Below are 27,341 nucleotides of genomic sequence, written 5' to 3' on the forward strand. Positions count from 1 at the left end.
TTCAGAGAAACTAAAATGCACCACTCACCACTCTAAGATCCACTTGGATCTGAGGCCTTTCTGAATACATGCATTGCTTCAAGAATCTTTTTAAATTTGTGTAAATTCTAAATTGGATTCTAATTTTTTATCTTCTGGATTCTAGATTTCAAAGTTGACATTGCTACCTGTGACAATGAAATGGAAGAAGTGGAATTTTTTCTTATCATAACATGCATTGTATAGTTTTTAAAACACTTTTAAATAATTTACTTTGGTATTTTTATAGAATATTAAAATTTTTATATTTTATAAAAAATGAAAACAAACCAAAGAAAAGGAGGTCTAGGAAAAACACATCTTGGTTTATTGATCCATGTGCCCAGTTTAAAATTTAGTGCGCACCATTTGTTTAGTTTGTACTGTATATCTGTTATAATACAACTATATTATAACACTCAGAAAGGCCTTTTAATGGGTTAAAGTGACTGATGTACCTAACTTTTTTTTTTAGCAGAGCCTCTGTTTCACAGAATAATCCACGACTTTTCATAAATATGTAATGACCTATTTGCTTTGAGGATGCTGATGGAGAAGCACAGGGAAGCTTTTTTTTTTTTTTTATGATGATGATGATGATGATGATGATACTTATTTCAGAGACCCAAGGGATCTGTTTACAGGCTACACTATGATAAAGCAGCAGAGAGATTCCTTTGTACCAGTGAGGACAAAGAATTCTCCCACAATTAAGCCTCTCCCTTCTTCCACTCTGTAAACAGCAATGGCCTTTTGTGCTTTTGTGTCTTACCCTATATGTGCAGAGTGTCAATGATCGCCTTCTGGACCACTGTCAAGTCGGTCAGTCTTTCCCATAATTGTGTAACCAGACTGAGAGACTATTTAAAGACAAAAATGTCTGAGATACTGAATTTTACGTTTCATTAGCTACAATAAAAGCCATAATCAATAAAATAAAATAAACACGTGAAATAAATCATTCTGTGTGTAATAAATCTATATAATACATACACTTTTCAATGATATTCTAATTTATTGAGATGCACCTGTATATCAAATGTCCCCTTTATCTCAAAAATTCTAGAAAAGGTTGTCCCACAGCAACTATGCTCATTCTACATAGGAATACCATTCCTGAAATTCATCAATTAGGACCTATCCCTCATTATTGCACAAAACAGCATTGGTTAAAGCATTAAATTACCTACTATTAGCCTCTGATCGGGGTTGTGTATCCTTGCTTATGTTGCTTGACTGTAATGTAGCTTTAAACATTATAGGTCAGACTATACTACTTGATTAATTAAAAAATGTTGCAGGAGTTAAGGAAATGGCTCCTGTCTCAGGTCCTATCTGACTAATCATTATTTGTTTGTAAATATAAATGGTGGCTACATGTACTAAAGTGAAGTTTGGTCTTTCACAGCATTCTGTTTTAGGCACACTGTGTCACACACACCCGTGTTTTTCCCTTGCTCCCCTTTTGTGAGAGTCCTTAGACTAAATTGCGTGGTTATTCTGCTTACTCGCTTGCTTCCATGTTTGGGTTTACCATCCACGCTAAAAAGGGCTACCCGCTAAGTGCTAATTCTTCTGATCATCCCGGGTTAGTTCATGATAGAATGACGAATGGCAGTCCTTCGCGCAGATTCAGATACTGGCCATTTATACAACGAGTTCATCCATCAGTTAAAACTCACCTTTGAACATCCTGCGGGCAAGGTGGAGACTGACACAAAGCTATACCATCTGCGGCAGGCTGGATTGTCCGTGAGTCGCTACACCGCCAACTTTCGTACTCTCACAGTGCAGACCTCCTGGGAAGATGCCATGCTCCGGACATCCTACTATGCTAATCCTGGCTTCTAGGATTAATGAACGAGCTAGCCGGGCGGATCGACCAGCGTCTCCTCTCTCACCCAAAGCCAGCCCTGAGAACCCTGCCGGCAGCACCCACACCACTCCACGACCATCGACCACCTTCAATTCCACCACCCACGGAATTGTCGGATCTCCACCTCCTGCCGTGGTTGACACAGGAGCCGGGGAACCCATGCAATTAGGACTCACCTCCCTAACTGTGGCCAAGCGTGAGCGCTGCTTCCGAGAGGGGCTGTGCACCTATTGTGGGTTACCGGCGCACCACCAAGCAATCTGTCCTTTCCGTCCGGGAAACGTCCAGACCTGGTGAGGAGGGAAAGAAACTCACCAAGCCCTCTCCAACTCTCCACCATGGTCACCAACACCACCCCTCGTCTCACGGTTAAGGTATCCCTCCAATTTGATCACAAACGGGTAGGAAGTACTGCGTTTATCGATTCCGGTGCTGCAGTAAATTTCATCGACTCTAATTATGCCAAAAAACTGGGGGTAAAAATCGAGGCGTTATCCCAGCCTGTTCGTATCACATTTGGAGATGGTCGGCCCCTTTCATCTAGCCCCATCACCGCCCAGACAGAAATCATCATCCTTACATCAATTAACATCAAGAACAGATTCAATTTCATCTAACCTGCATTTCATCACCACCCATCATTGCCGGACACCCCTGGCTTCTGCAGCATGACTCTTTGATATCCTGGACCCAAAACCGGATCCTGCAGTGGGGGCCGGCCTGCAACAAACTTTGCCTACCAGCATCGGCTGGGACGTGCTCTAGAGAGTCCGAGGCCCCCGACATTAACACCCACGCCATCTCTCCCGCCTACCAAGACCTGGCTAAGGGGTTCTGTAAAAAATGCGCCACCCATCTCCCGCCTCATCGCCCCTACGACCTGGCGATCAACCTTCAGCTAGGCTCGGTTTCACCCCACGGCCATCTTTACTTCATCACACCTACTGAGACACGGGAGATGGAGGAGTACGTGTCAAGCGCCCTCCGCCAAGATACCATCCGGCCCTCCTCTTCACCTGTTGCCGCGGGGTTCTCTTTTGTAAAGAAAACGGGTGGTGAACTTCGTCCATGTGTCGACTATCGGGGGCTAAACAAAATTACCATCAAGAACCGACACCCACTGCCTCTTACCAACTCTGCCCTGGTGCCACCATTTTCACGAAGTTGGACCTTCGGAGCGCCTACAACTTGATGCGTATCAGAGAGGGTGATAGGTGGAAGACGGCCTTCATCACCCCCACTGGACACTATGAAAGTGTGGCTTCTTCTCCAAAAAATTTGATCCCACTCAACAGCGACACGGGGTAGGGGACCGCGAGCTGATGTCCATAAAGTGGGCATTGGAGGAATGGCGACACTGGCTCCAGGGCGCCAGCGAGCCTTTCATTGTCTGGACCGACCACCAGAATCTGATTACCATCCAGAATATCAAGCAGCTCAACCAGAGGAAGGCGCGGTGAGCTCTGTTTTTTGGACATAATAATTTTTATCTATCTTACCGTCCAAGGCGGAACCCACGCCTGTCCTTCCACCATCAAAGATCATTGCACCTCTCCATTGGGATCTAGAAACGAGGGTTCGCCAGGCACAGGCCACGGAGACCGAACCAGCAGGTGTCCCGCCTAGGCGACTTTATGTGCCTTCAGAGGTCAGGAGGGGCCACTCATCACCCATCTCTGGGCATCCCGGTACTAGGCACACTATTCAGTTCAGCCAGCGCGCCTTCTGGTGGCCTTTCATGACCCGTGACATTGATGAGTTTGTCCAGCCATGCCCAGTGTGCGCCAGGGCGAATACCACCAACCAGCCAACACCTGAAGAGCGCCAGCCTCTTCCGGTTCCTTGCCGGCCCTGGACGCACATTGCCATCAACTTCATCACAGGCCTTTCGGCTTCCAAGGAAAAGACGACCATTTAGAATCGGTTCTCCAAAGCCGTGCATCTGGTGGCTCTCGCCGGACTCCCATCAGCTAAAGACACAGCTGAGCTGATTCTAGAACACGTAGTCCGCCTGCATGGGTTCCCAAAAGACATTATCTCGGACAGGGGGCCCCAGTTCACCGCCCGGTTCTGGAAGGCCTTCTGCCGTCTGATCAATTCCACCTGTAGCCTTTCTTCTGGGGGGTACCATCCCCAGACCAACGGTCAGACGGAGCGGACCAACGAACAACTGGAACGCTATCTAAGATGTTTTGTCGCCGATCATCAGGGCTCCTGGGCCTGATACCTTATATGGGCAGAGTTATCTCATAACCTCCATGTGTCCTCTGCCACAAAGCTCAGCCCATTTGAGGTATGCCACAGTTTCCAGCCTTCGATGTTTGATCACCAAGAACCGGAGGTTAATGTTTTGTCGGCCCAACAGTTGGTTCGCAGGTGTCAGCAGCTGTGGATACAAGCCAACTGAGCCATCCAATGGGCAAACATCCGCTACACCACCCAACATCGCTGTCGACACCATCCGGGACAAATGTATAACGTAGGTGACAAAGTATGGCTGTCCACAAAAAATCTGCATCTCCACACCGAATCAAAGAAGTTATCACCCAGGTTCATCGGTCCTTACCGCATCACACTCTGCATCAACCCTGTCACCTACCGGCTTTAGCTGCCTGCGGTGCTACAGATGGAGCCACGCCAAATAGCCGCGGAAGTGTGAATGGCGTACGAATGGCGTACGGCTGCCTTATGCACGCCGTAATCCCCCCTCCTTTTTCTTCGAGAAAGGCGTGTCAAGATTTCACAGTAAACACGCCCATTCAAGCCCTATTTATGCATTTACCTGGTTCCACCACTAGATGGCGCTTCGTTCTTAAGGACCCGTTAACACAAGCCAGCAATTTAGTTGCGCTGAGTTGCAATCACGTGATTTTAACAACCCGCTCCCACCCCCGCCGAACTGACGCTACCAAACTGCACTAGAGATGAAGATGGCGGCTTAATGGACTATTCACGGTAAGTGGTGTTTTAATTTATAAAATTTGTTTGGATTAGTTTACAGTTTAGGTTTTTTACCGGCCGTTTTGAAAATCACTGGCAGCACCAGCAGCGGTCAGATGTGACTTTAGATAACTTAATGATCTGTTTACCAAGTCTGGAGTTAACATTACAGCTTACTGTCAGTGTCACAAACTCACAATGTCACTCCTCTTTAACTAAAAAAGACACTAAAGCTTCGAAAATACTATTAATGTCCCTATTACAAAAGCTGCACTACCGGATGAAGAGTGTTTGTGCTCTATAAAAATGTCTTTAGAGTCTGACCGTGTGTTGTCTGGATAAATTCAGCATTTATTTATTCTTTGGTTAAGAGTTAATCTGCAGGTTATATCTGTGAATATAATGTGATGCAGTTCATGAGGAACACGAGCTGAGGATAGATGTACAGGAGCTCGCGAGCTAAACGCTCATAACCCGGTTTATATTTTTCTCAGTTTGGCCGTGACTTTGCGCGGTAGCGCGAGCGCTTAGTTACCGAACTGGATAAAACTCTGAAGTGTTTATCGTTAAGGAGTGCGGGGGGGGCGAGGTGTGTGTGTGTGTGTGTTTGTGTGGGGGGAGGTGTGTGTGGGAGGAGGTGAGGGGGGCTTCAGTACTCGGGTAGTTATAGTTTGGCTTCAGAGATGAACTAATATATACGAGTGTTATATCGCCTAACTTATTTGTATGAAAAGCGCATTTTAATTTAATGCAGACGATAATACAGACAGACCGGGGTTAACACTAACAAAGTTCAATGGTTAAAGTTAGCCCAGTTTATTTACATTCCAGAATTCCCCAAACCAGTATTTTACACACTCTGTGGTGTAGGTTTACTAATATCTTTTATATTTATTACAACTAGATATTCTGTAAAGTTTATTTATCTTTGTCTTCACTAAATTCTCCTGTTGTCTTTAAGCAGAGCTCCGCCCTGGAGGATTGGGGGGTCAGACGGATGATGGTTGGCCTTTTGGAGCTACTGGAGGAGCCTGAACAAGCTGTTGAGGGAGCTGTAGGAGGGATGACGTCACAGTGCAACAGCTTTAGAATGATGTTTGGTCAGGTCTACTGTATATTCTGAACATAGAATTGCAAAACCTCTGATACTTTAGGGGGGAAACAAAGAATTAAACAGTTCCATCTTTAATATTTTTAAAAAATGATATTTTAATATAAAAGAACCAGATATAATTACACGCTCACCTTCCTTCATATATACACTACATGTCGTACGTTACATCCTGGACCATTGCACAAAGACACTTTAATAACTTTGCACACCTACCTTCACAACTACACTACATTTTACAGTTTTACGTTTACATCCTGGACCAGTGCACAAAGTCACTTTAATAACCTCTGCACTAAGACACTTTGTTCCATGCATATTTGCACACACCGTAAAGTATATTTCAATTTGCACAGTATATTTCTATTTTGTACATCCTATTTCTATTTTTATTTTTAGTTCTATTTTTTCATAGCACATTTCTATTTTTATTTTTAGTTCTATTTTTCCTAGTTTAATTTAATTTTGTAATTTAATTTCTATCGTTTTTCTTTTATTCATATTTATTTCTTATTTGTAAAATTTAACTCTCTTCTAGGGTCAATGGCAGTCGTATAATACATTTCACTACATTTCGTACTGTGTATGTTTGTGTATGTGACAAATAAAATTTGAATTTGAATTTGATTTAGAGACTGATAAGCAGCTGGTGTTATCCGGGTATTTTAATGACCTTTAAGCAAAAATTAAAAATGTTTTTACCTGTTTAATACAAATTATTTGTTTTTACTTTTACTTTTGACTAGTTTTGAAAGAATAAATTTTATTTTTAAAGTCATGTGTGCGTGTTTTAATTGTTGGGGGATTGTTTGTGTATTTAAAAATACATTTACTTAAACCAACAACTTCAATGTGCAAAAAATGGGACCCGACGTTGTTTTAAATAGTCAAAGAGTTGGGCTAATAATAATGATAATAATAATAATTATTATTATTATTACTGGTTATAGAAACGAATGAAAACAACAGTTAAACACTTGATCATATGTATCTGTGCTAGTTTGTGTTTGTGATTGTGACCCATAATCATTTTTTTTTCTCAGTATAATGTTTTGGGGGGTTTTAAGAATCCATTAAAAGAGCAAAGACAAACTTGGAAGGTAAGAAACCTCAGTGGAGAATACTGACTATGACATGGTGCTAATTGCTCTGTGTGTGTGTTTTTGGCGGGGGGAGGGGTACTTCAGACTTACTTGTCTGTGCGCAAAATGTTTGTGTTAAACCAACGGAGAAATGCAGGAGCGCGCGCGCACACACACACACCTCTCATCCACAACCGCTTTAACTGTTGTCTTGTAAATCGTTGATTAAACCTATGAACACAGCTGTTCAGCATCAGTCCTAAACACAAGCGCAGGGTATGTTTTTGTCCTTAATTAAAAGACACCATGATATCATTTACACAATGATAACATGTTGTTTATGTTTAATGTTTATTTTGCGGGAAAAGGTAATAAGCAATATTTAAAATAAAACAAACCAGGAAGTAAGTGTTTCATACATTAAGGTGCTGTGTATAACCAAGTGCCCCAACAGACATAGCAACAGTGTGTGCGCTGTGGGGGATTGGAAGGTGAACGAATATAATCATTTACAAGACAAAGGACGTTCAGAGGTGTGTTATACCCCCCTGCCACGGATTGCCCCCCATTACGCAATCGCTATCTTCAAAGAAAAGCCGCCGCCCCTTTTCATTCAAACGCGTTAGCGAGTGTTTTTCTTTCCCTCCGCTCGGTTTTGTGAACACAGTTGCGTTCAGTAACACGGTGGAACCAATTACCTAAACAGCAGCAACAACAACCATTATGATCACACTTTGTTGAATTTATATTGCTTAAATATTTCGCAGCTCTGTCCTCTTTGCATTGCTACGTGTTTATTTACTTCCTTTTCGCATCGTATAATGCACTCTAAAATCGACACTATCAAACTTGGAAATTATATAATATTCAATCAAAAATCAAGTTATTAAAAGTAACGAATTTGTCACTACTCTTCTCTTATGCAGCACGGCTAAAAGATAATAAAAATTACACCAAAGTGCTGCAGGTTTGGTGTCTGTGTGCTTTTCCTAATCAGAGTTAGACGGGGGGCATTTTGTGGCTGATCCAGTTACACTCTACTTAGATATTACACAGAGGAGAGTTCACTTCTGTCCTCTTCATCCTAGCTTAATTTCATCTCATGAAATAATAGTAAGTTTTGGAAAGTCTGAGTTCATCTCCCCAGCCAGTGTTGTGTATGGACAGGGTAGCATCATGGCAGGATTGGTGTCATTTTTATTATCTTTTTAGCCGTGCTGCGTAAGAGAAGAGTAGTGACAAATTCGTTACTTTCGTTACTAGACTATTTTGTCTGCAAGTGAAATACATCGATACGTTAATAATTTACACCACGATAACATTACTGCAGACGGATCTAGAGACGTGACTTTGAGACGTTCACAGTATATTCGAACCGTAGACAGTGTTTATTCTGCAGAACATTACAAAACAGCCATGTCCAATAAAACAGTGCATCTTTAATAAGCCACATTGGTTTCCAGTCAGTAGTAAAATTAACGAAAGACTGAGAAGCCCCGTAATATACTCTCTCACACACACACACACACACAAACAAATAAAACATGAAATCGCGTAAAACCAAATGAAACTATGGCAAAAATATATAAGCAGTAAAAATTACAGTACTATCCTGTAGGTGATCCCTGTCCTGATAACAGGCGCTGACCCTCTGGACCTGTTTAGTTCTGTTAGTATTGTGTTTAAGTGTGAATGTTTATGGGGATTTAATCTGTCTCTGCTGCCGCATCTATTCACCGTAGTGATAAGTGATTAATGTCCCATCAGATCTTTGATGGGAGACGTTATACTGGTTAAATGACTAAAGACAGACTGATCCGTATGGACAGATATTTGTTTCATATATTATGCGTTATTAATCGATTTGTTTTGCCAATTTTTGACTATCAGCGAAAAAAAACATTAGCGAAAACATAAAAAATATAACGAAAACAAACCCAAGCAGAAGTTAAATTTTAAGCGTTACTTTGCAGCAAAATATTATCTACCAGTGTATTAAACGGAAATAGATAAAATACACCGTAATGTAAAATACTGTACATAGCCCGCATTGTATTCCGTACCTACAACGACCGGTATAGATAAATTACAGATGTTACCGTCTTTAAGTATTATTAAGGATGTCGTGAAAAATATTGCAATAAGTAGTTTTATTAATTAATTTAATCATTAATTAAAAATAGCATAAGCATCATGGGTTGTGTATTGAGGGATTTAAATCTGTTTTATGAATCGTTTTTTATCCCTCTTTTTTACCACATGATCTATTTATGAAACTATGTTGACGTAAGTTATGTTATATATATATCAAATATAGTAACCGGCTGCTTGAACACTGCAGTTAACTGAAGCAGTCAATGCTCCATCTGGCGGAATTATACAGCATTGCAACCATCTTTTTAGAAAGCGCATGGGGGCGTTTATGGGGCGGGGCATCGTTAACTACGTCATCGCGGGGGATCACATTCCGTGCACGGATCGATCATGGTCCTGTCACGGTCCTGTCATGGACCTATCATGCTCCAAGCGGCTGTTTGACGTGGCTCCCACTGTACGAATCCATCGGGTTTCCAGAACTCACAGCTGAAACCCTTCACCACTTCTCCTATTCCAGTCTTTTATTTGACGCTCATGTGAAAAATATTGCCAAGATAAGAAATATATCGTCACTACATGATGCAGAAAAACTAGATTATGCTTTTGTTACCTCTAGGTTGGACTGCTGTAATGCCTTAGTATCTGGATGTTCTACTAGGTGCAGAAACAAGCTCTAGTTAGTCCAGAATGCAGCAGCCAGAGTCTGTACTAGAACCAGAAGATATGAGCACATCAGACCATCAAATCCACACTGCTCTAAAATTTCAAATTAATTTTAAAATTCCACTTTAGATCTATAAAGGATTAAATGGTCTCGCATTGTAATTCTTCTTTGTCTTTCGGCTGTTCGCTTTCAGGGGTCGCCACAGCGAATCATCTGCCTCCATCTAACCCTATCCTCTGCATCCTCTTCTCTCACACCTACTAACTTCACGTCCTCTCTTACTGCATCCATAAATCTCCTCTTTGGTCTTCCTCTAGACCTCCTGCCTGGCAGTTCCAACCTCAGCATCCTTCTACCGATATATTCACAATCTCTCCTCTGAACATGTCCAAACCACCTCAATCTAGCCTCTCTGACTTTATCTCCAAAACATCTAACGTGGGTTGTCCCTCTGATAAACTCATTCTTAATCCTTTCCATCCTTGTCACTCCCAAAGAGAACCTCATCCCTGGTCTCACCACTGTCCTGTACACCTTTCCTTTCATTCTCGCTGATACTCTTTTATCACACAACACACCTGACACTTTTCTCCACCCATTCCAACCTGCCTGTACCCGCCTCTTCTCCTCCTTTCCACACTCTTCGTTGCTCTGGACCGTTGACCCCAAGTACTTAAAATCCTGCACCTTCTTTACCTCTGCTCCCTGTAGCCTCACCGATCCTCCTGGGTTTCTCTCATTTACACACATGTATTCCGTCTTGCTGCGGCTAACCTTCATTCCTCTGCTTTCCAGAGCATACCTCCACCTCTCCAAATTTTCCTCCACCTGTTCCCTGCTCTCGCTACAGAGCACAATGTCATCTGCAAACATCATATCCCATGGGGACTCCTGTCTTACCTCATCTGTCATCCTGTCCATCAACAGAGCAAACAAATAGGGGCTTAGAGCCGATCCTTGATGCAGACGCACCTCCACCCTAAACTCTTCTGTCACACCTATAGCACATCTTACCACTGTTTTACAGCTCTCATACATGTCCTGCACCACTCTAACATACTTCTCTGCCACTCCAGACTTCCTCATACAATACCACAGCTCCTCTCTTGACACCCTGTCATACGCTTTCTCTAAATCTAAAAAGACACAATGCAACTCCCTGTTACCTTCTCTGTACTTCTCCGCCAGCATCCTCAAAGCAAATACTGCATCTGATGTACTCTTTCTAGGCATAAAACCATATTGCTGCTCACAAATGCTCACCTCTGCCCTTAACCTAGCTTCCACTACTCTTTCCCACAGCTTCATTGTCTGGCTCATTAGCTTTATACCTCTATAATTGCCACAGCTTTGCACATCTCCCTTGTTCTTAAAAATTGGCACCAATACACTTCTCCTCCATTCCTCTGGAATCCTCTCACTCTCCAAGATCTTGTTAAACAAACTTGTCAAAAACTCTGCCACCTCTCCTAAGCACTTCCATACCTCCACAGGTATGTCATCAGGACCAACAGCCTTTCCACTCTTCATCCTCTTCAACCCCCTTCTCACCTCACTTCTACCAATATTTGCTACTTCCTGTTCCACAACAGTCACCTCTTCTACTCTTTGTTCTCTTTCATTTTCCTCATTCATCAACTCCTTAAAGTACTCCTTCCGTCTTCCCATCAGGTCTCGCATTGTAATACCTGAGTAAACTGCTAATGTCTTATGATCCGCCTTGTCAGTACTGATCGTACAGTGCATTATGAAAGCTACATGTGCTTCTCTATAAAAACACAAATAGTCTTTTGCTAAATCTGCATATTACAATAAGCTACTTGCATTTGGTGAAGGGAACACCAAAGGCTTGTTTACCACTGTAAATAATATTCTGAAACCATCTGACATCCTTCCACCCTTTCTGTATTGCACTGCTAAGTGTGATGCTTTTATGACCTTCATTAATGCCAAATTACAAAGATTCATCAACAGTTAGCTTATTCATTAAATACTTTCCACAGCTTACCCCAGAGCTTATCCGCTGAACATCCTCTCACTCTTTTAAACTCCCCACCAAATCTAAAATTTCCAAATTCATTATTAAGTCTAAATCTTCTACATGTCAGCTCAATCCTCTCCCAACCCAGCTTTTTAAAGGTTGTACGTCCTCACTCTCTTCTCTTATAACTGAATCATTTACTCCTCTCCATCTTCCGGCATTGTCCTATCATCCCTAAAAACAGCTGCAATCACCTCGGGCAATAAAAACCTGGTGCAAACCCTAATCATCTTAACAATTTCCGTCCGAAATCCAATATTCCATTCTTTTCTAAAATTTTGGTAAAAGTAGTAGCAATACAGGTTCATCCTTACCTTTTAGTCTGTATTTCATACAGCAACACTGTACGGAAACTGTTCTGGTTAAGGTTACCAATTATCTTTTAATGGCTGCTGATGCTGGACTATTACAGTAACTACTGTATCCTTGTCTTGCTAGATTTAAGTGCAGCCTTCGAGACTAACTCTCACTCCATTCTATTAGATCGTGTACCTATAATTGGCACCACTGAAATCTCTCTCGCCTGGTTCACCACATACCTCTCAGATAGTCCCCAACGATTTTAAAAAATTCAGTTCTCAGCCTCTCCCAGTCAGTTGTGGTGTTCCCCAAGGCTCCGTCCTTGGCCCCCTTCTGTTCCTCATCTACCTTCTCCCTCTTGGTCACATCTTTAGAAAATTCAGTATACATTTCCATTGATATGCAGATGATACACAACTTTAGAACTCCACAAAGCCTGACTCAGCTCTTCCACCCTCCTGTATTACCAATTGCTTAAATGAAACAAACACTTAATTTTTCTGCAATCTTCTTAAACTTAACAGCAATAAGACAGAGGTCCTCCTCAAAGAGTCAAAATCCATCGTATCCAGGTCCAACAGTTTCTTACTTTGCATCCATGGTTCCTCAGTTTCTCCCTCTTCTCAGCTCAAAAACCTGGGGGGTCATACTTGGCACTTTGTCCTTTGAGGCCCATATAAACAATATCTGCCAATCATGTTACCTCCAGCTATGTAATATTTCTCATCTTTGACTGTTCCTCTCCCCGCACACTCTCCTTCATGCACTGGTCACCTCCCGTATTGATTACTAAAATTCACTTCTAACTGGCAACCATAAAAACTCCTACATAAACGTATCTAGAACTCCGCTGCCTGTATCATACATAACCCAATCACCATTAATTCATCATATTGCCCCCACCCATGTTCATCAGCTCCCCATCAAATACCGTATAACGTTTAAAGTTCTTCCCCTCACTTTTAAAGCACTTCATAATATCACCCTCCCCCCCCATTACATATCAGAGCTTGTTCAATTCTACACCCCCTTTTACACTCACTGCTCTTCTTCATCAAGGCTCCTTCTTACACCCCCTGCCCGCCTGACCACCATGGGCTTTAGAGCCTTTAGCCATACTGCTCCACGACCTCTGGAATTCTATCCCCGAAAATATCCATAAAACAGATTTTCCAACCAAATTCAAAACTTAACTTAAGCGACTCCATAATGACTTAATAATGGTGCTTAAGAATTGATAGCATGACCCAGGCGTTAATGTCGGGAGGTGTCAGCAGAAATTTTTGAACATGCTACAAATTTCTTGCCGACAATAGCAATGCTAATGAACACATCAGAATTCATAACAAGCCCAAAAGGCTGTAAACAGCTGTTTATCATCCTCTACTGAGATCTCCAGAGGTGGTAAATTTGCATCAGTCTAGATTTGGGAGAAAATTTGGCTCAGTGAAATGGCTTTTTTAATTAAGAATGTGTATGTTTCACAAAGACAGCATTTGCAGCTCATGACTGTTAATATCATGATAACTACATTTCAACCCCAAAAGATGTATTTTGATGTCAATATTAACATAAGAAAAGTGTGATTCCATTGCATAATAGCCCCTTCCTATCTGCTGACAGAAGCATACTGTCATACAGCTCAAGTTAACTGGAAAACCAAATGTCTGGAGAGCTAAAAAGATCATAAAAGTTAGGAATTTAAAACTAAATGTTATAGCCAAAGAAAGCATACACAAATAAAATCAACCATTCAGTGGTAAAAACATAAACATGTATGTCTGTGGATACAGACAAACCATACTTCTCTAAAAAAGGCTGAGGTATACAGTGGAATCTCAATTCAATTTCAATTCAATTCAATTTTATTTATATAGCGCTTTTAACAATGGTCATTGTCTCAAAGCAGCTTCACAAAGATAAAAGAAATAAAAAAAAAATAAATAATAATAATAATAATAATAAAATAATAAAATATTAATAATAATAATAAATTGTGTATGTGTGAGAAAAATGTGTCTAGATAATAACGAGATGAATGAATGAAATTTCTCTGATGAGCAAGCCAAGGGTGACGGCGACAGTGGCAAGGAAAAACTCCCTGAGATGGCAATAGGAAGAAACCTTGAGAGGAACCAGACTCAACAGGGAACCCATCCTCATTTGGGTGATAACAGATAGAGATGATATAACACCATGTGTGTTATGCAGCTGAGAGTACAATATAACAGAAATTCTTTAAATTAACATGAAGTCCAGTTTAGCATAGGGATGAGTGAGTAGGTGCAGAGGGCAAATGGGGTCTGGATCACTGGGAGCACAGGAGCAGGATGTGTAGCTCCAATCTCAGAAATGTGTCTCACTCAGTAGACCCCTCAAATAAGAGAGGTGGCAGGACTACTGTGTAAGATGAGAGTAGGGAAGGAGGAGAGAATCTTTTCTCCTCTCGCCTTACTTTAGCCTTACACACAATCGCACACACATACACACAGGATTTATTTTTACTTTTTTCAAATGTAAAATTAAGGTTAATTTGTTTTATTATAACTTTATATTTTGTATTAAGTATTTTATATATAGATTTTTTGGGGTTTGTCAAACGAATAATTGAGTTTTCGTTATTTCTTATGGAAGAAACTCACTTTAATTTACAAGTGTTTTGTTATATGAGCCTGACTCAGGAATGAATTATGCTCGTAATGCAAGATATTACTGTATTATTGTTTAATGGGCACTGCTATTAAATAATTCAAATGGGTTCTTACTAAACTGTACCCTATAGAAAGGAAAGAAAGCTACAATGATAAAACAACATGCTAATTTTTGGACTGGTTGCAGGACCATTTTGATGGGCCAAATGGGTCTTTAGTGCCTTTACCATAACTTTGTATATGAATCCAATAATCGCTAACTCTATGCATCATTGTTGTGAACATGTATCCCTGTTGTGATTTCTTACCTATGGCTGCAGTGGTGGGCATTGACTGGTTTTTAGGCAATGAGAAAAAAGACACTTGGTCAGGATCCTGGTCCACATTGTGCTCATCTTCATTGGCTTCTTGTTGGCCATGGCAGAGCTCAGAAGACAACTCTGAAAACACATCATCTTCTCTGAGGGTCAGCATGAAAGAGCAGAAAGAGAGGGAGAAAATGTAAGAGAAAGCCAGAAAAAGAATGAGTCAACATTACAATATGATGTATTAAACATTCAAGTTTTTATAGCGTATACCAATATTACAATAATAAATAATCAAATAGATTTAAATTTTTTGGTTGTCTATTAGACTAGTCTATCCTTCTGTCACAATGACTAACAGGCACATAAGGCCAGCTTCCCTTTCCATCACAATGGCTGACAGACACAACAGCCACACCGCCTTCACTTTCACTGACAAGCACATAGAAGTGTGGGGTAACCACTGACATGTATAACATCTATTAATAAATAAATATAATAAATATAATAAATATAGTACAAAAATGCCTCTAGGCATACAGTCTTTTCCTCTCAAACAAAGTAAAATAGAATAAAATAAACTAGAACGATCCGCATGAGTTATGTCTAAATTTGTTATATTAAAAAAATGTTGCAAAAATAGAAAGTCATACAGGATGAATAGCAAAAATAGAAAGAGTACAGGAATCGACAAAGAGAGTTCAATACACATGAGAGCGAAGACAGGATATCAAAAGGAAAACAATATATACAAGAGGTAAGAGGAGGACACAAATTAGGTGTGGTCAGAAAATGGCAACAAAAAAACAAAGAAAGGAAAAGGCAGGTCGAAAAGAGAGGAAAAGCCTGAAAACAAACAGGCAAGTGACTAAAAGCTATGTGAATTAAGGCTGCACGATACATTGTTTCATCAACATCACGATCTACAATAGTCCCAATGCAGGAGGGGCAATGTTTCCTCCACACAGAGCATACTTGGGCTGGCCCTTTCTCTATCTATTTACTAGTAGTGGACAGTTCCCTTTCGCACTAGCAGAATAAACAGGTACAGGAGCAGTAGTGCCAGAGTGGTGTACAGAGAGGCAGTTAACTGTTGTTTTTAACCCAGTATTTATTAGGGTGTAGCAGCAAGGATAAAAATAGGTTGTGCAAATTAACAAGTAATGAATATTGTACAAAAGAGCATTTACAGATTTGGTGTGTACAATATGGTTCGATGGTTGCTGATCTGTGTTTGCGTGTGTGTTGATTTATCAGTCCAGTCTCAATGTTTTGAGGTTGAGTTAATTTAAGTAATTGTGTGTGTGTGTGTGTGTGTGTATCAGTTTCTTTTTGCTGAATAATTTGAATAATTTCAGTCATAAATTCACAATCATATTTCAGCTATAATTTCCAGCCCTGGTCAAATAATGGATGAAATAATGATTCAATGCTGGACACAAACAGCTAAAAACATGCTTATTATTATTTTAATATATATATATATATATATGAATATATATATAATATATTTTTATATTGTTAATTCATGATGGCGACACAATTTTACGTTTTAAATAAGACATGTTGGCATATTCACAAATCCGGACTTTCGCATAGTTAACACTATCAGGTAGCTTACTATCAGGAAATTAATTTAATTTTAAGACCATTTAAACCAAGGCATTGCCATGTCTTTCATTGTTTTGTCCCTGTTTAAGACATTACAAAAACTATATAAGAAACTTTTAAAGCACGAATTTGGGCATCTCATTTCATCTTTGTGAAAATAATATGAAGCACATATACACACATTCATCATGAAAGATCTATTGTAAAACAAAATAAAATTTATGTTTGCTTTAGCATTGGAAACAATATTGTTTAAGGGTAACTACACAACGTTCCAAATAATTACGCAAATGATACCTTTCTCTGATTTTCATAATTAGTCAATGCAAAAGACAGTCAGTATAATTTTCTAGTTTTCAACCATTAGTGTATAATTTAAATTTTATTGAACAAACCTCCTATTGATGACAATGTTTATTTCAAAAATAAAAAAACTGAAAATGCACTGTTCCAAATTATTATGCACAACAGAGTTTTATAGGCTTTGAAGCACTGAAAATGGGCTTTTGTTGAATTTGCAGCTTTAGGGGGTCATATTTACTGAAATTAAAAACTATTTTAATCAAAAACATCCTAACAGGACATGTTGCATCTTGACATAGGACCCCTTCTTTAATATCACCTTCACAATCCTTGCATTCATTGAACTTGTGAGTTTTTGGACAGTGTCTGCTTGAATTTCTTTGCAGAATGTCAGATTCTTTGTAAAATCTGCGGGCATCTTTAAATTTGAACAGAAAATAAACATTATTTTTCATATAACTTAAACGGCTAAATGAAGTTAAATATACACAATTAATAATTGCGTTTTATTACATTTGAGCACTCGTGTAAATAGCTTTATTATTGCCTATACTACCATATCATATATTTGTGTCTAATACTGTTTTATTCATATTTTACAACATTATATTTTACAAAATTTATACTTTTAAAATGTAACTTATGTAACGCTGCCTTTTGTTAAGGCTGTGGGTTTATACACTATGATCAATAAATTTTAGCTACATTTTAAAGCATCTTTTTAGGCCTAAATATTAATTTTTATTTATGGTCAGGTGTATTACGAGACTTCGTAATAGTGTTGTTCAGTTGTTCACGGAGATGCAGATACACCAGGCAGTGTGTGTGCACGTAGAGTTTTTGTGTGTGTTTGTGATATTATCTTCTCCTTCAAACGTGTTTCCAATCAACCAACTCTGGCGTGTCATAGCAGATAACTGCTCCTTTGATCTGCTGGTTACAGCGAGGCGCCGACTGTACAAGCCAATCCCTTCCCCCCAAAATTCTGTGAATGCAACAATCACTAACCAATTCATGTTATGAATTTAATTAAACTTAAATACATCAATTATATTTTCTTTATACATAATATTTTCATTTTATATATATATATATATATATATATATATATATATATATATATATATATATATATATATATATAAACTCGTGATAGGGTACTTTTACTATGTTGAAGTACCATTTAAAGCTATTTATTTATCTTTTATTTGCTTACCAACTTACTTACTAACTAGTGAATGCTTTAGTAAAGGGCTCTTAACAACGGAATATCACAGAACGTGCGAGTTGACGACCATGCACCGATCACTAACCATTAAAATGTTGGATTTAAATTTAAATGCCACTATATATATATATATATATATATATATATATATATATATATATATATATATATATATATTCGTGTTCAATTAAATTCTTAAAGCATAGTGTTCACCCATAGGTTACTGCATAAACACCGGAACAAAAGGTCTAGGGACAAAATGGAGAAGTTTAATCATGCAGCACTTTTAGTATTCATAGCAAAAGCAACCCAACGTTTGTGATTAAAGTATCCGAAATAACACAGAATTTAGACCCAGCTTAAACAACCCAACGATGTGTTTACAGAAACCCAGCATTTTTTTTTGTGTGTACTACTACAGTACTAATGAATGGAGGAAGCGCAGTCAAAGCTTGGGCATTCTGCGTGCTGTCACGTTGTATACAGCGAGTAGCAAATATTTTTGTGGGGTTTTTTTTCCATTTCATTTCTGCAGTTTTATCGATAAATTTGCTCATATCTGCGCACGCGTTTATCAGTCTTTTGATCAAAAAGCCGCAGTGTTTATTGTTTAAAAGGCGAAATACATTTTAGGCAGAGATGTCTGCTCGGTCTTGTTAATTTGTTTTAAAACCCCCAATTCTGCAAATTAAGTGTATATTTAAAGCGCATAAACACAATAAAACAATGTTTTAGGCTTACATATCATACATCCTTGTAGTCTTTTTGCAAACACGCGCGGGTACGTTACAATAATAAAAATAATAATAATAAATTCGGAGCACTACTACTACTAATAATAATAATAATAATACTGAGTAAACAAAGTGCAGTCAAAGAAGTATCATCATTGAAGGAGAGAAGAAAATTAAGAATAAATACAGTGGAACCTCGGATTACGAGCATAATTCATTCCGGAAGTGGGCTCGTATTCCAAAACACTCGTAAACCAAATTTAATTTTCCCATAAGAAATAATGGAAACTTAAATTATTCGTTCTACAGCCGAAAAAAATAAATACATAAAAATAATTAATACAAGATATTAAGTAAAAATAAAACAAATTAACCTGCACTTGACCTTTTGTGCATGCAGGTGCTGTGTATGTGTGCGCGTGCGTGTGAGGCTAGAGTAAGTGGAGACTCCTGCTTTCAGCCCCTCCTGTCTCTCCCTCCTCATCCTACACATTAAACCTTTCTTCTCTCGTTTAAACACACTCACACAGATTAAAGAAGAGACTGTTGTTCTCCCCTAAATTATTAAAGCTTTTCCACTTCATTTTAATGTTGCTCGCGACAGCGTAACAACCCATTAATTCATGCTCGTGTAATGATGAGATGGACAAACTGGTCGATGCCCGTTCTTTTATTTGCTGCATTGTCAAGTCATAGTACAAAATTTAGGGTGAATCCTGCACTTAAATCCAACTAAAAAAGACTACTAAAGAACAAAACTCAGGCTCTATGTCCTAGCTTAGGTCTCGCCTTCACACACACCGGACTGCATTACCCACAATGCATCTCCCGCACTGGACTACACTTCCGTAAACAGTGGTCATAAATCAACGTCTCTCTCCCGCTACACTGTTTTATCTTAAAAAAAAAAAAGCAATAAACATCGCTAATGACACTCATGTGAGCGCAAACTAACGGTATCACTGCTGTAAAGTAAAACCAACAAACAAATGACTCAGCACCTTACCTCCGAAAAGATTTGCAAAGAGTTTCTTCAGAAAGCAGAGTGTGTGTCTCTTGCCTTCATTTCTGTGCACCCGTGTGTTTTTGTGAATGGGTGGTTTCATGCACACACACACACACACACACCGCGCGCACACACCGCGATGAGAAAGAAAATAGATTTTTTAACCTCTGTATTAAGATTTTTTTGCCTAACGGGCGCACACACGTGTGTTATAGTAAACAGTACACGCGTGCACAGATGTTGATTATACCAGAAACAAGCACTAAGACTCAGCAGGGGAGACGATCCTGCAGCGCAAGAGAGAAAAAAAAACGTTGGCTCAGTGAAACATGATACTTGGTGCTCGTAAACCAAGACAATACTTGTTTTTCAAGTTAAATTTTATTAAAAATCTTTGCTTGTCTTGCGGAACACTCATTAACCATGTTACTCCTAATCTAAGGTTCCACTGTACATATCAGTTTGAGCTTGACACGTTTATGAGCTCTGTGAGAAATGTGAGTTGATGATATTACTTAAACATATTAAAGACATGTCCGGTAAGTGGTTCTGAGGTGGTTACTCGTAAAAATGAACAGCAGTAGATGGTGTCCAACTTAAAATGAAATTGCAAAAGAACTGCATTTTATAGGCCAAAAGCACAACCAATTTGCAGGCGTGCGTCTCCACAGGGCTTATTGTTGATTTTCATGAATATAAACTTACTGTAGTTTAATTTAAGGGATGCTGTATTCTCATCATCTAAAGCAAGTAAGTCATTCTCACTGAAGTGCTGCATCCTACAGCCCATTGTAGTAAAAATTTATTTACCCAGTAATCCGCAGAGATCATTATGCAGATAATTCAAGTATATAAAACAAGTTCCTTGATTATTAACTGTAGCGTAAATATTGAATTCAGGAATAGTAATACATTACTTCATTACTGTAATTAGTTGTATGTATTTATAAGGAATGTACTACTTATATATATAGCATTTTTGTGAATGGATATGCCTTAGGTAAAAAAGTAGATCTGGAAAACTCATGGACGTAGAGTTTTATGGTAAACTGGTATGCTTGGATGCTGTCTTCCCTCACTCTCATTGATTACTCAGGTTTGTTGGCCGTGTAGTGACTGGTTGCTTTACTTCCCAGGGAGCCCTCATGTCTGTGTTTGCTTCTGGCTCTCCCTTTTAGTTATGCTGTCATCGTCCCTGCTTGCACTTTGCACTAAATATACATTATGTATACATATCTTGTAAATTATGTGGCTGTGACCATATCTTCTGTTCTCTCTCCCTCAGGGGACACAGTTAAAATTTAGTACAAAGTAAAATGGCAACAAAATATTGGTGTGTGTGTGTGTGTGTGTGTTTTAGCAGACATTTCAGGAACGTGCAAAACGAGAAATTACAAGAATACTGAAATGAAGTTGTGTCCAGTGTAGTGTCTCTCTCATTCCAGTCCCTGAATGTCAAGGAGTCTGATGGCTTGTGGGAAGAAACTTCTTGTGGGATGTTGGTCCAGATCCAACTCTTTAGTATTGTGTAGATTCAGAGACAGGTTGTTGGTTCTGCATTAGCTATTGCACCTCTACTGTGTACAGTGAATCAACTTTCTGAGACCCATTATAGTCATGTCATTTTCAAACTTGATGTGGTTCAAGCTGTGCATTCAGCAGTGTACTGAACACATAGCCATCGGTGGTCCCCAGTGGTCAGGGTGGTGGTGCTGGAGATGCACAGTGGGAGATGTTGTTCCCAATCTGAACTTGCAAACTGGCAAACTCCACAACATCTTTTCCTCACTACTTAACCCACCGACTCCTCCTGCCCCTTCCTCTCTGACTGCTGACGATTTTGCCACATTCTACGATGGGAAGATTGCAGCAATCCGCCAGTCCTTCGCTCTCAACCAAGCTCCTACGGCAGAACCTCAGGACCTTTCCTTCCTTCCTTTAGCAGAATTTTCCAACCTGTCATCTGATGAGATTCAACAGATCATCTCGTCATCTAACCCCACCACCTGTTCATTAGACCCAATCCCTTCCACAATGCTCCAGGCCATCTCATGGGACCTCCTTTCCTTCACCACAGCCATCATCAACCAATCCATATCATCTGGTTATGTTCCTGCTGCTTTTAAGAAGGCGAGGGTTATTCCCATCCTCAAGAAACCCTGCCTGGACCCATCAGAAGTTAACAACTATCGCCCGGTAGCACTGCTCTCTTTTATTTCCAAAATTCTTGAAAGAGCCGTTTATAATCAAATGTCTCTTTATCTCTCACTGAACAACCTTAATGACCCAAACCAATTTGGATTCAAAGTGGCACATTCCACAGAGACTGCCCTTCTGTCAGTCACTGGGAAGCTCCATGCTGCTGGATCTGCTAAACTGTCATCTGTCCTCATCCTCCTGGACCTGTCAGCTGCATTTGACATGGTGAACCACAAGATTCTATTATCTATTCTTACAAGCCTTGGAATTTGTGGAACAGCGTGGCAATGGTTTGCTTCTTACCTAAAAGATAGGTCATAAGAGGTAACATGGAGGGGATCTACATCTGCCCCACGTAGACTCTCTACTGGTGTCCCGCAGGGCTCAGTACTTGGTCCTCTTCTGTTCTCCCTCTATACCCGGTCTCTTGGTAAGGTCATATCATCGCATGGATTCTCATACCACTGTTATGCAGACGACACCCAACTTGTTCTTTCCTTTCCTCCCTCTGACACTCAGGTTTCCACCCGGATCTCAGCATGTCTGGCAGGCATCTCATTTTGGATGGCTGCTCATCAGCTGAAGCTCAATCTCAGTAAAACCGAACTGTTGTTTATCCCTTGTGACTCATCTCCAGGTCAAGACCTTGTGATATCCATGGACAACAACCAAATCACTCCTTCAGCCACCGCCCGCAATCTTGGGGTAACCGTGGACAATCATTTGTCATTTTCCCCACACATCGCTAAGCTTACTCGCTCTTGTCGATTTCTTCTTTACAATATCAGAAGAATTCGCCCATTTCTTTCTTCACAGGCTACTCAGGTGCTTGTTCAGTCCCTTGTTATTTTAAGACTGGACTACTGCAACTCACTCCTGGCAGGCCTGCCTCTGTCCACGATTCGTCCTCTGCAACTGATCCAGAATGCAGCAGCACGTCTCGTTTTTAACCTCCCCAAGTTCTCCCACACCACCCCACTCCTCCGCTCCCTGCACTGGCTTCCTGTAGCTGCCCGCATCAAATTCAAAACACTGATGCTTGCCTACAAAGCTAAAAATGGCCCAGCACCCACTTACCTCTCTGCGCTAATTACACCACGCACTGCACCACGTTCCCTCCGATTCTCCAGCACTGCTCGCCTCATCCCACCATCTCTCTCTAGATGTCCGTACATCAGAGACTTTGACTATCTTTAAACGACGACTCAAGACTCATCTGTTTCTCCAGTACTTATTTGCATAGGGTTTTCCCTTACATAATCTTTGGCAAAATGGACTACCTGTTCATTGGAAGTAGGGGTAGTCTTCATTGCCATGTTGTTCTGCACCATGCAGAACATGTTCTGAACATAGCAGCTATTCAGCGCATCTGGAAGGGGTTCATCATGTCACAGGAAGGTGTCATGTCCCATAGACATGGAAGAGGCCATGGATTTTCCGAGTGTGTGCATGCTTTTCTTTTTTTAATGGCCCAGTTCAGTTGGGCCGCCATTGTTCTTGGATCTACTTTGTCACCTGCTCTGAAAGCAGAGTCTTGCATTTTCAGCAGCTTCTGGTTGCAGCATGTCATGGTCCATGAGACAGTGACATTAATGTACTTGCTAATGCAGCTAGTCATTGATGTTGTTTACTTCTCAAAGTAAGTGTCAACATTTTTTGCAGCCTCCCTGAACATGTGCCAGTCAGTGTGCTCAAAACAGTCCTGGAGAGCAGAGATGGCTACTAATGCAAACTATGCTCTGAAATGGGGGTGCAGTATTCGGCGCACCATTTCATGTTGATCATGTTAAGGACAGGGGTAGCTCAGTGGTTAAGGCATTGGACTACGGTTCGGAAGATCCCAGGTTCAAACCCCACAACCACCAAGTTGCCACTGTTGGGCCCTTGAGCAAGGCCCTTAATCCTCATCTGCTCAGATGTGTAATGAGATAAAAATGTAAGTCGCTCTGGATAAGAGCGTCTGCCAAATGCCTAAATGTAAAATGTAAATGTAAATGATATAAACACACACATCACCCGGGGGAGCCTTAACATATAGAGCTGTATCTCTGTTGACACAGAGGCTGGCCCGTTTAGCTGAATAGCTGTCCAGAATGGCTGTCAGTGAGTCATGATTTAGTGTAAGCAATAACACAGCAATCACTAAACTCAGGCTTAGACACAAAATTAGCACCATTTCGGATAATGAGAGTGTATATTAATCTTCAAGTTTGGGTCTGGAGTGGCAACCTCTTGACAGGAGCAACCAAAAGAAAGCAGTATTCTCTGAAATGGACAAGCATCACACCTCACTGTAACAATGTGATTATTTGACTCAAGTTGAAGCACGGACCTTTTAGTATGTGGCACTGTTAAGGAAGTAAAATGCTGTTCAATAAACAGAGTTACATACATAATGGTAATGGTCTGAGTTATTTATATACTCACTCTTGAGAATAAACAAAAGTGAAACACTCAAGTAAAAAAAAAATCTGAAATTTAAGGTGAATCCAAGTTGGAAGGCTCTGTGGGGATGAACAAGGCCCCCAAAGACAGCAATCAATCGATCACATTCCAGAACCCCTCTTCTAGCCGACTGGCGCCATTTCGATAACATAAAGCAGCGTCTGTGAAACGAAGCCACGAGAAATTTAACCAAGCATGGAACAGGAAATCCGCTGTGCTTGGAGCCACGTTGAGACCAGGTGCCTCGAATTAAACCCAAACATAATGGTGTAAATCTGCGATCCGGTAAACAAAGCAAGGAGTTTTACAGCTTCACCCCTAGTTGGGAGGGAATCAACACTTTGACACTCTCATTGCCCCCAGAACATGAGATATTCTATGTTTCACCTCGTGGCTCAATGAACAAAGAGGCATACAGCAGAGACATTATTTCTGACAATCTTTGTGTGCCAGTAGGGCAAAAACCTATATACATATGTTCACTTAGATATGGGATGTTTGATATCAATCAAAAGCTTGTTTCATTCGAAGAACATGGTAAACTGGTAGCATGAACAGAGGTCACGCGAATATACTTTATAAAGGTATTTAAAAACCGAGCCCCACGTGACGGTCAAAACACCGGGCTAATGTATGCACAAAGGGGGAACCATGTGAGGCATGGCTATGCCCCGCAACCACATCTAATTGGACCATTCCCCACGGGATAAACTGACTCCGAAGGGTGAAAAAGCTAAGGTCCAAACGGCCTCCACATGTCATCTACAGACAATTCCTTTGACATTCATGCTTGGTTTGTGCTCTGACATGAACTGTCAACTGTAGGACCTTATATAGACAGGTGTGTGCCTTTCCAAATCATGTCCAGTCATGTAAATCAGTTAATCAAATTAACCTAAATCGTTAAAGATTCAATTCACCTCTGACCCAGAGCTGACACTCTACATAATAATGGTGGACAGTCCAACGGTCATCCTTTGTCTACATCAGGGGACTCCAAATCCAGTCCTGCTGGGCCAGTGACCAGCACAGTTTGTAATTCACCAACACCTAAACTGAACCACTGAACCACTGAATCCTAGAACAGATTCGTTAAATCAGCTGTGTTTGAAAAGAAGAATCACTGAACTGTGTTGGACACTGGCCCTCCAGGACTAGATTTGGAGACCCCTGGTCTACATTATGAAACCCTACAGCTCTAATAATACAAATCCAACTAATCTTTGTAGTAGAATTATTAACATTCACCATCCACGTAAATGCAGCGCATGAATGCAGTGATTACACTTGCTCATGCTTTTACATGCAAACAACTTTGAACAATTACTTTCAACAATTGCATGTAAAGGGGAAAACATTAAAATACACAGAATGACGTTTAAAGCAGAAGGATCACGTGTTTAATAGCTTAATGACATTTCCTGGCAGAGTGGTCAGATCAACTCTAGCTAAGTCAGAAGAGATGTTGAATTTTGCCAGGTAAGGCAAGTATGGTCATATTTCTACAAAAGAATTGCTTAAATTTTAAGCTGGTTTGTAGCATTCTAAGAATAACTAGATTCTAAAAAAAACTACTTTGCTGTTATTGGTCTTAAATTATTGTTTAATTATTGTTAGGTAGTATGTAAATTTGTTGTGTTTTGTATTTACTTATATTTGTATATGTATACTTAAAATTTTTTATATATTGTTTGATTTGTTTTTTTAAAAAAAATTTCTTTTTTAGGCACCGGTACCATTTTAAAAGTATTGATTTCCAGTATCTTAAAAAAACTTAAACAGTATCCAAGTCTAATAAAGACCACCCTAAAAGAGCAAAACTTTCATATGCTGCAGAGAAGAATTTTAGAGTTTATTGTTACTAATATTTATTAATCATTTGAAGAGTACAAATAGCAGACACATCTCAACATCAATTGTTCCCAGGAGATTACTACATATTTGGGATGGCTTCATTTACAAATGTAGAAACAAAATAAAAATCAGGAAAGACCACTGAATTTGAAGGTGGGTCCAGACCTTTGAATGGTACACACACAATGTTATATTATATATATTATATATATTATTATAGATTATATATACTCAGCAAAAAAAGAAACGTCCCTTTTTCAGGACTGTGTATTTCAACAATAATGTTGTAAAAATCCAAATAACTTCACAGATCTTCATTGTAAAGAGTTTAAACAATGTTTTCCATGCATGTTCAATTAATCAATCAATTAATTAACATGCACCTGTAGGTCATTAAGACCTTAACAGCTTACAGAAAGTAGCAGTGGTGGCTGCTAGCTTTTGAAACAGGGGAAGCTCATATTAGGACTTCATCATAAAATTCATTATGTTATTTGTACGTAAATTCTGGCTAGTTTTCCCCTCCATGAGCTACTTTAATTATATATACGAACTACCTTTACAATGCTGAAACACTAAGCAAAGTCAAGAAGAATAATATGTTTTTTGAAATTATTTAAAGAATGATTTGTACAAACAAAAATGGTTTATATCACCAGCAAACAATACAGAGTGCAGCAGTTCATCTTAGCACTTCACCTGCAAATCCGCATGGGCAGTGGCGGACTGGCCATCTGAAGTACCAGGAGTTTTTCCGGTGGGCCGCTGGCCAGTGTGGGCCGGCCCAGTCAGTACGCAAATATATAGAAAAATGACGAAAACCATAATATTGCATCTTTTTCCTACTCATATGAATGAGTGCGTCGATCGCACGGG

The 27,341-nt window shown here is 39.9% G+C and overlaps 1 protein-coding gene across 7 annotated transcripts in view; it reads right to left on the reverse strand.

The window, feature by feature from the left end:
- Positions 1 to 27,341, reverse strand: part of mcc (MCC regulator of WNT signaling pathway) — a 355,742-nt gene that overhangs the window by 289,776 nt on the left and 38,625 nt on the right. For all 7 annotated transcript variants that reach the window (XM_053485491.1, XM_053485493.1, XM_053485497.1 and 4 more), the window contains one exon: positions 15,089 to 15,240. In XM_053485491.1, the coding sequence (XP_053341466.1) occupies positions 15,089 to 15,240 (152 nt within the window). The remainder of the gene's footprint in view (positions 1 to 15,088; positions 15,241 to 27,341) is intronic.

This window comes from Clarias gariepinus, chromosome 24, assembly GCF_024256425.1.
Source record: "Clarias gariepinus isolate MV-2021 ecotype Netherlands chromosome 24, CGAR_prim_01v2, whole genome shotgun sequence".
NCBI lineage: Eukaryota > Metazoa > Chordata > Actinopteri > Siluriformes > Clariidae > Clarias > Clarias gariepinus.